At 37.9% G+C, this 13,163-nt stretch overlaps 1 protein-coding gene across 5 annotated transcripts in view; it reads left to right on the top strand.

Annotated features, from left to right (window-relative positions):
- Positions 1 to 13,163, top strand: part of KCNK2 (potassium two pore domain channel subfamily K member 2) — a 168,003-nt gene that overhangs the window by 133,072 nt on the left and 21,768 nt on the right. For all 5 annotated transcript variants that reach the window (XM_015857335.2, XM_032443321.1, XM_015857337.2 and 2 more), the window contains 2 exons: positions 7,665 to 7,825; positions 10,709 to 10,895. In XM_015857335.2, the coding sequence (XP_015712821.1) occupies positions 7,665 to 7,825; positions 10,709 to 10,895 (348 nt within the window). The remainder of the gene's footprint in view (positions 1 to 7,664; positions 7,826 to 10,708; positions 10,896 to 13,163) is intronic.

Here is a 13,163-nt window from a genome sequence, read left to right as displayed (position 1 = left end):
TCTCTGCACTTTTTTCTTATACAAATAATTATGTGAGACTCCCCACTTTGTTAATTAACAGGTGGTTTGCCTAAAGACAGAGTTGTGCTGGACATTGGTAGGGTGCTGTTGAGCCACAGGGTGCTCAGGTTCCTCCTTCTGCTGGAGCATTTGCTACAGCAGAACACCAACCATACCTGCATAGCTTAAGGCTTCTTAAATCTGCACACTTTGGAAGCAGAAAAATTAAGCCTTACTCTTCTGAAGGATTTTAAGTACTTTTTGCAGTCTTGTTCTTGCACTTTCTTTAATTGTTAGAGTAATGGCATTGTAATGAAGGAGTTTTTTTGATGTGTAGTGGTGAAATTCTGGGCAACTATAGAACCTGTGACAGAATGATTTCCAGCGCTTATTTCTGCAACATCATGATACTGCTGGAAATCTATTCAAAATTTCATTTGACAAATTATGTGTTTTCCAAATTTGCAGATATAAGTGCTGACAGTGTGCATATGCTTTCAGACATTTAAATGCTTATTGAATCGAGATTAAAATTAAATGTATTCTTAAAGATTAGCATATGCTGACTTTGCTGAGTCAGGAATTCAGCCCATCAATATCATGAAGTCAGTGGAAGTTACTATATCTTGTTTTGTAGAAGTGGCTTTTTAATCTTGAAAATCCCTCCTGTCTGCTTGCCTTACTAAGCTCAAGCAATGGTGCAGTTGGATAAATATGTGCAGTTCAGGATGTTCCATTTCATGGCACTCGCCTTCCACCCATATCTTCCAGCCTGCTCACTCTTCTCCAGAATTTTTCTGCTTATTTGTGATTCAGGGCAAAGGATCTGGATATATGGGCTGTGTGTGTGTAGCTTATCAGAAAGCATTAAATTTAGGAGATGTTTCATCTTTCTTTTCTCTCAGAATTAAAGCTGCCAAGTATTTGTGTTTTTAACACTGTACTGGTGAAACCCCTTTTAAGCTAAAAAATGGGTGTCTGAAGAAAAGTTTAATGCTACAAAGATATTTGAAGCTTGTCTACTAGGTCAGATCATCACCCATTCATTTTAGCCAGCTGTATCAAGGTTGGAATTCAGAATCTGCTGATTGTAGGACTGAGATTATTAGTTCATCTTGAAGTTTGATTTCACTGAAACCAGAGGGAATTGCAGAATATCTGTGCTGAAAACTAATGGCACAGAGCCAGCTTCACCAAAGAAATTGGATACTCTTGTATTTGTAAATAGCAGTGCTCCTAGATAGAAAGAAAGGGCAAGTGCTGGAGACTTTACATGTTTTAGCTCTTTGTTTATTGCTGTTTGTTTGCAGTAGTCCTTAACTTGATAAGGACTTGGTAATACATTTGCTGTGCTTTTTACAGTGAACAACAAGGAAAGATACTGAAGAAAGTTATCTTAGACTTCTACTGAAGTCAGCATCAGGAACTTCTATTTGTGGGATTTTGTCAGTATGTTTGAAGTTCACAGGTTTTTTTTCCATTGATCACCTGTGTCAGTGTATTATATCAATGCGCTGATGATGTTTATGGATTTGGAGAATGAGTGTTGCGAGTTATAACACACACTCACAGAGGAAGAGAACTTAAAAAGGTGCGGAAGTCCCACCAGTGGCAAGAAGCACTTAGCCATGCAAAATGACATCTCTGAATGAATGAGGTGTGCTGTACCAAAAGGGAGAGCTACTTGAAAGGATGTTTAGGCTTTTAAAGAGCTTTCAATGATTGTTATCCAGTTTCTTTGGAAATCTTCTTAGCAACTGTATGTGAACATATCAGCAACTTCTGCATTTGTTCTGAGATGTTCCTTGCAAGGCTCCTTTACCTCTAGCACAGAACTTTTTGATTAGAAGGAAACTTACTTCCTGTGAATACTCATAGCTTGTTCTTTTAAAAAGTTGTTTTGATTTGATTATTGCTCCCACAGAACGCAGATGAAAAGAAACCACTTAAGGGAGATTAGCCTCTGTTTTGTCAATTTCTGAGTATTACACGTTTTATTAACGTCACTCTAGGTTTTCCTGCTATTATTCATAGTTGGAAAGGAGATGGTAATGGAGGCTTTTTTTTTTCTTTAGGCTTGAACCAGACCACAAGAACCTTCAAAATGATATATTGACATTGTTGTGACATAGAATTACAGATTAATACTAAAAGCCAGAATTTGTAGGTTGGAATCCAGATAATACCAAAGAGAGTGCTGTGCTGACCAATGATATTAAGTAAATAGCAGTACTGTGTGACAACATCCTTCCTGAGTCACTGACTGAAGCTATTAAGAGAAATGGCTTTTAAGAGCTACAGTGACCAGTGCAGAAATTATGCTTAACTTGAATAAGATGAGTCTGCGGTTTCATGATTGACCACAGTTTGCAACAGATGTACTCACGCCTCTGCTACTGCATCAGACCTTTCAGTTTTGGGATTTGATTAATTACAGGCATGGTCTGTATTCTTGGTCATTATTCTGTCTTCAGGTTATCTTGCACTGTACTCTCAAATATTTATGTGCATGTGCATGCACATAAACCTGTGCACTGGTGGAAAGAAAAGGCCATGGATGCAAGTATTCTCAACAGTTATCTAATTGGGCGGAACAAATTTGTTAAAGGCTCTTAGATTTTTAGGTGCCAAACTTCAGCTAGTTCAGGATCAATGTAAAGTCATAGTGTAGCACTTGACCAAAGATACTGTGAGTTCTGGACTTCCCTGTGCTTCACTTATGCATTTATGAAAAGGGGGAATATCAATTTTCTAACTACTTAATAATGTTGGGAGGGTAAACACATGGAAGACCAAAACATGGAGGACCTGGAAGTGTCCTCATACTGAATTTAATAAGGTCATAAAGAACGTGACACATTTATTTGTCAATGTGTATGGCATGATTATACGCTCACAAAGCATATTTTGGAGGGGAGGGCAGAGGTTGGAAGAAGAAAGTAAATTAGGTGGTTTAAAAAAACAAAACAAAAAAACAACAAACACAAATGTGGTAGTTACTGTGTAGTGAATATGAACGTGTAAGTTACAAATTTTCTGTGTTATCTGAAGGGATTTCCACAGAACCAGTGTGGATGCACATGTAAAATCTTCTTGTTTGATCATGTCCAGAACAATATTTCTACCAAAAGAAATCACTTTCTGTAAATAAGTGTGCATCTTTGCCTGGGCACTGGTGATGAGGCATTTGTTAACTACTAATCTCTTGAGCTTAAATGGCACCCCAAAAGGGGGAAAAACATCTTAGCTAGTAGAAATGTGATGAAGTATGTTTCATACAGTTTTAATCAGATCCTCCTGAGGGTCCAGAAAAAGCATATTTTGATCCCTTAAAATCAATATGACATTCAGTATGAAAACACATGTTCGCCCTTTCCAAAAGGTAGTTGCTATAATTGAGCTGTGCAATCAGGCTGGATGTGAATGTGGCCACTTGCTGCACGGCAGCCAAGTTGTTTGGATTTGTCCACTTGGTTCAGCAGCAGAAGCTCAGCATCTCCTCTGTGCAGTTTATCAGTAGATGCCCTGCTTTGGCAGGGAATTATCCATTAAAATACGCAGGTTGCTCAGAAAGTATTGCCTCCTGCTTATTTGTGTATAACCAAATATGCACTGGAACAGGTTTCTCAAGGAGGCTGTGGATGCCCCATCCTGGAGACATTTAAGTCCGGGCTGGATGTGGCTCTGGGCAGCCTGGTCTGGTGGTTGGTGATGCCGCACTTAGGAGCGGGGTTGAAACTAGATGATTACTGTGGTCCTTTTCAACCCAGACCATTCTGTGATTCTATGAAAGTACAACCGGTACTTCAAAGAGCACAATAACACTGTTTAATAGAGAAAGTTCTTGCCCACAAAATGTTATTTTTTTTATTTTTATTTTTTAACTTAGTCACCAGCATTAGCTGATCTCCATGGATGAGCTGATTGAGACAGCTTTTGTGGTATGACAGCTGTGTATGACCATCCAGAATGTCTTGTCTTTCATGTTACTGTCCTCACTGCTGCAAGGCACCACCCACTGCCTTACTGTGCTCATTTCCACTTTTGGGTCACTGTAAATATTCAGCAGGTGTTGGTGAGTGTTAATAGTTGTAATTTTTTTTCTTCATGAAGGAAATCACTGATATGCCTCTGCTTCATCTGTACTTCCATATCAGGTACCATTTTGTCAGACTGTCTCTCTGCTGCCATCTGTCCCATGTCAACAATGTGTAATGGAACACTGTTGGGGAGGTTCAACCTCTACTGCTGTACCACCAAAATCCACCTGTGACTTAGTGGGCTAAGGTTATAAAATAGGAGGCATAACTTTCAGAGCTGCCATCAGGAGTTTATTCTTTTAACATTGCTTTCTGAAAGGCTGAGGTTGCAGAGAACTACAGTAGAGAATATTTTTCTCTACTTGAAACAGAGGATAGATGCATTTGAAAAAAAATAATCAATTGGCTGCCACATTTTTTTCTGAAGGTGTGAATGCAAAGATGTTCTCGTTTCTAGATCTGAATAAAAGTATATCTTCTCAGTTTTAAAAGAGGGAAGCTACTGCATGTCATCAGAAAAAGTCTGGGATAGAAGTTTCAAATGCTTTGTGATTTTTCTCAAAACTTGTGATGAGTTTGTAGTTTGCATAATGCTACTATTTTCTACTCAATGGCTGATCTGTTCTAGATAGAAAAGTTAGGTATCTTCATTTTCAAATATATAGAAAATGGGGAGGGGGGGGGGGGGAATAATTCCTATCAAAGTCTCTTGGTTTGGCTGGCTTAGCATCCCTTTCCTTTGAGCTATATAGCTGACTAAAGGATTGAAGTTTCCCAAAGCCATCTTTCACTTGAATTTTGGAGGCTGTGAGTTGTGGAGCTGAAACCATGGAGTATGTTATTTTGGTGAGTGGAGCAGTTACTTATATGGCCACTGTAAATGCATTATATACTTCATTCTGCAAGCTTCTTTTAAAATGTGTTTCTTGTCTACAGTGCTTGTCAGAGACAACATAATGCACAAATTCCCTGTGTGTGAAAGATATGCTGGGCATTAGCAGGATATAAAAGGAATTTGGTAAGACCAGAAGTCAGATCATGTTCCTGGTTATGGAAGTGAGTAAGGAGGTACGATAGGGAAGGGCAGCATGAAGACAGCTGATGTTACCTGGGTGAAGTTTACCCCATTCTGCAAGGTGAACTTTGCTCTGCTTGTACAGGGGAGCACCAGGTGCAGTGTCCTCTGGGCACCAGGCCTGAAGGGCTTTCCTTCAGTTTTATGTACCAGTAGAATTCTTCTGCTTTTCCTAAGGAAGAAATTATATATATAGGCAAAACCCTCAGGAATTACAACAGTAGTATGAAATATAAATATGTTTCCTTTCTCCTTACATAAATGATGGATTAGCTTTCTGCTGAAGAAACAGGGAGAATAGATTGTAAGGACAATTTGGGTAACTCAAGAAGTAGGCTGTGGTGTGGCAGCAGACTGTTACGAAACATGGTGCTCCAGGAAGTATGATTAATGTGTAATGGAAGTTCCATGGTGTATCTGTTCACTGAAGAGCTTCTTGTCATGTCGGCACTGTGGCTTGTACAGTGTGCAGCAAGCAGCTGGATGGAGATGGGGTGTACTGCCTGTGGAGTGCTATTTTATCCAGCAATGTGTTAGTGAGGTTCAGTTTAAAGAAAAGCTAATAATACGAGACCTCCTTTATGTCATTTATGGGAGAAAAGTAACAGTTTGAAGGTACAAGTGGACCCATCCTTACTTTAAGGAAAATATACCTGTGATTTAGAGCAAGAATACACAGAGCTGAACATGAACTTCTTGTTCTCGTGGTGATTAGCAGCAGATGAGAAGTATGCTGTAGCAGTAATCATCTATCGTAATAGCTATGGGATGCACAGAAAGTGCCAGTTTGCTTAATGAAGTAAAGTGAGAAAAATTGCCTGCTTGACTTGTGGTTGACTGGGCTGGTATTTTGTCACTGTTATGGTACCATTTTTGTGGAACAAGTGAATAATAACATTCTTAAATCAAGAGATGGGAGAGCTGTTTCCAGATTCCCCAGTACAAGTTTTATAAATCTGGTGTATCCAGACTCTGGTTCTGAATTGCATTAAGACTCTACAGGAATTACACCCTGGCAGCTATTCAAGCTCCTGTTGCTGCATAAACAGAGATATTTATGAAAACAGACTAGTTTGGATCTGTTTGTCCCTTTTGGTTGGTGATGAGCTAATTTTGTTTTAAAACTCAAGGGTCTTTCCTGCTTGCTGCATGTAGGCACAGAGTGAGCTCGATGGAGCTGAAATTTCCTGAATTATAATAATCAGTAATTTTAGCCCTGGCTCTGGTTTAGGGAAGAATACTAGGTTATCCTAGGAGTACTCTGACTTTATTCACCTGCACTGAGTCATGTTCTCGTCTTGATTTTACTGCATGAACAATTTACAAGGTCCAGGGCTTGTAGCTGATGATTCCTATTTCACACTGGGTAACATGGCTTAGTGGCATGGTGGTGATGGGTTGATGGTTGAACGATGTGGTCTTTACAACCTTAATGATTCTGTGAGTCTATAATTCTGTCCTTTGTTTAACTTGAGAAGGCTTATTAGTTATTTTGGTAAAAACTTTAATAATAAAAGCAATTTTTCCCCTCTTTTTTTTTTTTTTTTTTTTTTAACCAAATTAAACATTTTTGTTATAACATTGCATTTATTGTTCTTATGATTACTATTTGTAAGCAGAAACTATGGCAAAATATCTGGGAGTAAAATGTATTTCAGTCATGTTTTTTGTAACAGAGTTGGGTGAGGGACAGTTCTGTCTCCTGTGTGTTGAAAAGGTTTTGACCCAAAGCTTTTCTTTAGCTCATCTGTGTGAGAGCAGAACCAAAGATCAGGGTAACATAAGTGGGTTTCTAGAAGAAAAATCCATTTTAAACCTGCGTGCTCAAAGTAGTTAAATAAAAGTTCTGATAAATTAGATATTCCCTGAATGTCCTTTGCATTATAGAAGCTTATAGTTGGTGTGCATCAATAATATGCTATTTTAAATAGAAAATTGTCATTGCAGGTTCTCAATAGAGCAAGTAAAATCTCTAAAATCTGTCAGATTTTTCAAAGGAAAATTGAGTGAACATTGAATGCTTTTAGTGTTTACATGGAAAGTATATTTTAAGCAGAATTTAATGTTAAAGACAAAAACTGAGACATGAATGTCTCAATTACGTGCTAAAATATTTTCCTTTTGATCTTCTACACATTATCTTTTCTACTAAAAAAGATAAAGTAATTCCTTTAAAAGCTGTTGCTTAATTTATCCATAGAAAATAATCATTTTTTCTCCCTTTATGAGTTCTCCCTCTGCCCTCCCTCAAAGTACACATTGCTCTTCTGAAAAGTACAATAATTTCAGAACTCATGCTGTATTATTACTAATGGCTTACTGCTTCAACAAAACATGACTATGAAAAAAAATTAAGTTCAAAGAGGATTTGACAACATTTTCATTAGAATTTTTTATTAGTATTATTATTATTATTTCCACAGCGTGGTCTTTGTCATGTGGTTAACCTAGTAGGACTTGTTTGCAACTGTTCTGTTTCTGTAGTCCTTTAAAATTATGCAGTGTGATATGTGTAACTTTTTAAACATCTCAAGTTGTTTGTAATTTAGGCTTTGGAAACATCTCCCCACGCACGCAAGGTGGAAAGATATTCTGTATCATCTATGCCTTACTGGGAATTCCTCTGTTTGGTTTTCTCTTGGCTGGTGTTGGAGATCAACTAGGGACAATCTTTGGAAAAGGAATTGCCAAAGTAGAAGATACCTTTGTTGTGAGTATGCTAACTGATTGTTAAAAATTTAACATGTGTAATGCATGGGGTACAGCCCATCCTTGTAACCAGATGTCTAGAGAATGTAGGGAGAACACTGCAAACTCTGAACACATTGAACACCGTTAATTGAGAGTTGGATGGGGTCCAATGTTTTCTATAATAGTGATGATTAGGAGAAACAAAACATTTTATTTTTGTTTTGCCCTTAAATTACTCCAAACTTGCTGTGATGTTTTCCTTTAAATGTTGTAGTGTGGTATGTGGTAGGAAATCACTGACATGGGGAAAGGAGGGGTTGAGCTGTAGTGTTGACTTCTGGCAATTACTGTTTCTTTGCATTGATTCGCAGAAGATCTTTGGTATCTGAATTTAAAACTACAGTTCACAAAATCAGGTGGCATCCTACATGAGGAAATACTCACAGTCCGTACATGCTAATATTTCTAGATTTACTGGTCTGTAACCGGTTAATGTTTTGTGTGTTCAGGGTTGCAGGATGGCCTAAATGGTACAGAGCCTGCCATTTCTTGCCTGTCATTGGACATGGTATTTGCACCTTCAGTTAAACTTAGCAAAGCCTAAAGTTTCGTGTCCTTCATTTTGTCTGGCCTGTGAATCTTTAGTTACTACTTGCAAAGCAGCACAGCCCAAGTGGAGGAAGAGACTCAACAGATTTATGCAGATATAGATAATGTTAAGCTGCAGCCAGTGCTTAAGAACCAAATACCAGAAATTATAGCAAAGGAAGTTTGTTGCTTAACTTAATCTGTTTCATACACAGTAGCTTGAAAGACAAAATTAAGAAAAAGCACTTTTTTTTTATTTGAGGACATCAGTTCAAATCCCAATAAGTTATTGATGAATAGCAGCAATTTCCATTGAGATGTGTCTAAAAAGGGTAAGAACGTTCCATGAGCACATTTTATTTTTATCCTTTTCACTTTATTATAATGGAATTTCGGTTTTTGCTTTCAAGTACAGAAGCTATCAGACTAATTTGCTTGGTCTCTTAGACTCTTGCTCACAGGGATAATGGATTTCCTCTTTTCTTTCCTTTTTTCCTTCCCTATAATATTTTCATACGTGCAACAAGAATTCAGTGACTTGTCATCTTTTGGCAGTCTGAATAAAAACACTGATATGCATTTTGCTGTGCAGATCATTCGCTCATTCTGTTCACTCATTTTCCAAATAAATGGGAGAAGACTGGGTCAGAGCAGGGAATTTCATGTTACCATAATCTGAATTATTACTGAGATTTGGGTTACTAAAGCTGGACTTTGGTTATGCTGACTGAAAACATGGTTTCTGTTGGCACTAAAGTTAAATACAAGAAATAGTCCAGTTTTGTGCAATCCTTTGCTTCTCTGAATTTAAATCAGTATGTTGTAGCTGGTTGGATGACTCTTTGAAAAAAAACACTGAGAGGAAAATTGTCAAATTGGTAGAGAATACAGTATTGCAAAGTCATGTTTGTCATTCTACCTTTAGTACAGTAGCTTTCTATCAACAGCTTAGTAATTTATGCAACAAGTGAAGAGCAAAGTCCTTTTATTCTATAGATTATCTCAGACTGGAGAGAGTCCAAGGTGAGAGGACAGAATTCTACTTCAACATGATGCTGAGGATTTTGAAAAGCAGTTTGAATACATAGTATTCAGTTCATGGAGGACAAATTCACATTGCAGTACAATATAATGAAATATAATGAGATAATCAATATAATGACATAATCAATTATGCAGTGAAATATAAATAATAAAATAGAAATGTCTCAACTTTTTCTTCCATGGGGAATTCACATGTCTCCAATCTGTAGACCACCATTTTGACTCCAGCTCGTAGTGGCACTTGTCTGTCACTGGTAATGAAGTGATCCAGGAAACTGTGACTGTCAGCCCTTCTGTTTCTGTGTGAGCATTTGTACAACCCACCTGGCACAAGTTCTGGGATGTTCCAAAATAGCCACTATTGTTCCAAATACATCAAAGCTGACAGTCAGCTCTGTACACAGTTCCCTTGTCATAATCCACCAATATGTGTGGATGAACTCATTGAGGTGCTTTTCATTTCATAGTATCATAGTAATTCATGGTTACTCAGAGCATGGCTTGTTTTTCACATCACTGTCACCACTGCTGAAATTCACCACCCACCACCTAAGTGTGCTCACATCCATCCATTCTTGGGTCTCCATAAGCGTTGAGCAAGCATTGGTGAATGTCACCAGTTGCCATTTTTTTCATGTGGAGGAATTCAGTGACATGTTTTGCTTCACACACGCTTCCATATCAGAAGCAGACTGCTCCTTTGCTACTGTCAATCCCACAGCAACATAATCTAAAGGAATATTGTCTGGAAGGTTTGCCCTCTACTTCCGTACCACTAATGTCCATCTCTGTCATAGGCTGTGATTTCATGGCAGGCAATGATACTGGAGCAGCTCTCCTATTTGATTAAAGGGAAATAATGTTAAAGTTACTATTTTTAATTAGGTATTTATGAATGAAGTAAGCAGACATCTGAAGTGCAAACACTACTTGAAGCTCACTCAAATACTTAGCCCTCATTGAAAGCTAGCACAATCAGCTGTTAACATCAATGCATGTTACACATACCACCCACCCAGACCACAGAGTCAGTCACAGTGACGAGTAAAGACCTACTCTGCATTTCCTACTATAAAATGCTTCCTAAGATGGTCGTGTTTGCTTTGAAGACACTTTCAAATCAAAACCATGCTTTGACTTTTATTTTCCCTGTTTGTGAACTATGGTGTGCTCACATTAGGTAATAGGTGCTTATTGATGGCAGCACAGTTTTATTAACAACTGATTTTTTTTTCTTTTTTTTCTTTTTCCCCTTCTCTTTCTTCCATAGAAATGGAACGTGAGTCAGACAAAGATTCGCATTATTTCAACAATAATATTCATACTCTTTGGCTGCGTGCTGTTTGTCGCTCTTCCTGCAGTCATATTCAAGCACATAGAAGGCTGGAGCACGCTAGATGCAATTTACTTTGTTGTTATCACTTTAACTACCATTGGATTTGGTGACTATGTTGCAGGTAATTATTTTTTTTTCCTCATAACTTTATCTTATCCTGTTTTGCACAATTATGTTTTGCTTTTATTTTATTTGTGGGTGGGGGGTATAAACCCAACTACATGTGAGCATGTGTGTGTGGGGGGGTGTTTTAACCTTTCTTTTACAATTTTACCCTTCATTGTATTTGTCTTGAGTCCCTTGAAGAGCGTTAGATCATATTGCAAGCTACAGATAGGAGATGGGACAATTAACCTATCTCAATGCATCTTAATTCTTTTTCTCTGCTATTTTGTCAAAAAGATGCTTTACCTAATTTCAGATTATTTTTGTCCTCACAGACTGTGAGGTATACAAGAAGAATTATGTTGTTTTAGTCTGCTGAATATTCTTACTTTATCAAAAATCCCTTAGTGTCTCATGTTGCTTTGTTATACAGCACAGTTTTTGTGAGCATCCTTTGGCTTTCAAAGCATTTTTCCAGATTTCTGCTTCTACCACTGAAATCCTCTGTTGTTGTAGTACCTTTCTGTGCTTTGCTTATTATGTGTTCATTTTTTTATGTGTAATTTGTAATATGAAAAAAAGGTTTCAGCATATCCCATAAACAATGTGGCCAACATTGAGAGATGCCTTTTCCCCAGTTCTGGATCCTCTGTGTGTTGGACAGAGGCAATAGAAATGAGCTTACTCCAACTGATATCAGCAGCAGTTAGAAGTGTAGGGCTGTTTTGCTGGAGGAAAGCACAGCTAGCAGATATTCACATGATGTGGTCTTCTTCCGTGTCCCATCTGAAGTTACTGCCATTGCATGAGTCCAAGTGCACCCAGTGTTTGAGTCTTATGCTGAGTAGCTCCTAGTAACTATGTTTGTGATGCTTCTGTATTTCTTTTTGGATGTCTCTGATTTTTACTTGTCTCTTTCCTTCTATTGTTTTTCTTGCTTCAATTTTACTCCTGGATTTTGTGGTTTGGAACAAATTCTGACTAATACCAAATAAAAAATTTATTCTGTTTCAAAGCAAAGAGCCTGGGTGCTCTAAATTTTTCTGTCCTGTGGGGCATGTACATGTTAGGGAAATAAAAATAATCATGTATGAGGACCTAGTGATGTTTACTGTAAGACATTATGTGAAATAGCCCACTTACCTCTAGCTGGAACACTGAGTACATTCATCGTTACTCTCATTATAAAACTTCCGCAGATTTCTATTTGTAGACCACTTAATATCGTAATTTGTTTCTACATTGTCTTTTTTTTTTTTTTTAATTATACCAGGAAACACATTTTCCTTCTACTGAATGCCCTTGAATTCTGTTGTTCTATACCTCATGGCCTTTCATAGTCCTTAAGCATATTTTTAATTTTAAAATGCCGGTGTAATGGTGCTATCAAAATGCTGTGAATGTTTTCTATTTCCTTTTAGAGCAACATGCACAAGACTTGTATTAGTACTGAGATGTTATTAGCTTAAAGATTCAGAGTGTAGGAGTTGGATTTGTACTTGCAGAAGATGCTAAAGAGAACAGGTTGAGGACACTTTTATCATTGTGTGAGGCTAATATGGCCAATGGATTGTATTTTGTCAGAGACAATGTTGACAGTAAGCTCACTAATTTTCATCTTGTTTGTATGGACTGATGTACTCTGATACCTGATGATAAGAATGCATAGGACTGATTTGTATACTTGGCACGTTGGAGGGAAGGGGTACCATCCAGAGAGGCTTGTGCAGACTTGAGAAGTGAGCCTATGTGAACCTCATGAAGTTCAAGGCCAAGTGCAAGGTCCTGTGGCTGGGTAAGGGCATTTCCAAGCACAAATGCAGGCTGGACAGAGAATAGATTGAGAACAACCCTGTGGAGAAGTACCTGGGGCTGTTGGTTGAGAAAAAGCTCAACATGAGCAGGCAGAATACATTTGCATTTTGGAAAGCCAGAAGTCGTCTGGGAAACATGAAAAACAGTGTGACCTGTAGGCCAGAGGTGGTGATTGTTCCCTTCTGCTCTGCCTGCACAATGCCCAACCTGCAGTGCTGTGTTCAGCTCTGAGGCCTCTAGCTGTTTTAAAAGGCAAACTAATTCTGCAGGTACTCAATAAAGCTGATAACATTTATCTGAATAACTAAGTTTCCTTATTAATTTTGAGAAAGCATGCAGAATCTTTTGCAAGTTAACAAATTAGTAAGCAGACTTTATGATTACTAACCTGCTTTTTTTTTTTTTCCTTTTACGTAAGTCATAACTACCTCTTAAATCCTAAACATCACTTTTATTACAAACTTCATGG

Source organism: Coturnix japonica, chromosome 3 (genome assembly GCF_001577835.2).
Source record: "Coturnix japonica isolate 7356 chromosome 3, Coturnix japonica 2.1, whole genome shotgun sequence".
NCBI lineage: Eukaryota > Metazoa > Chordata > Aves > Galliformes > Phasianidae > Coturnix > Coturnix japonica.
This window is presented reverse-complemented; position numbering and strand designations above follow the sequence as displayed.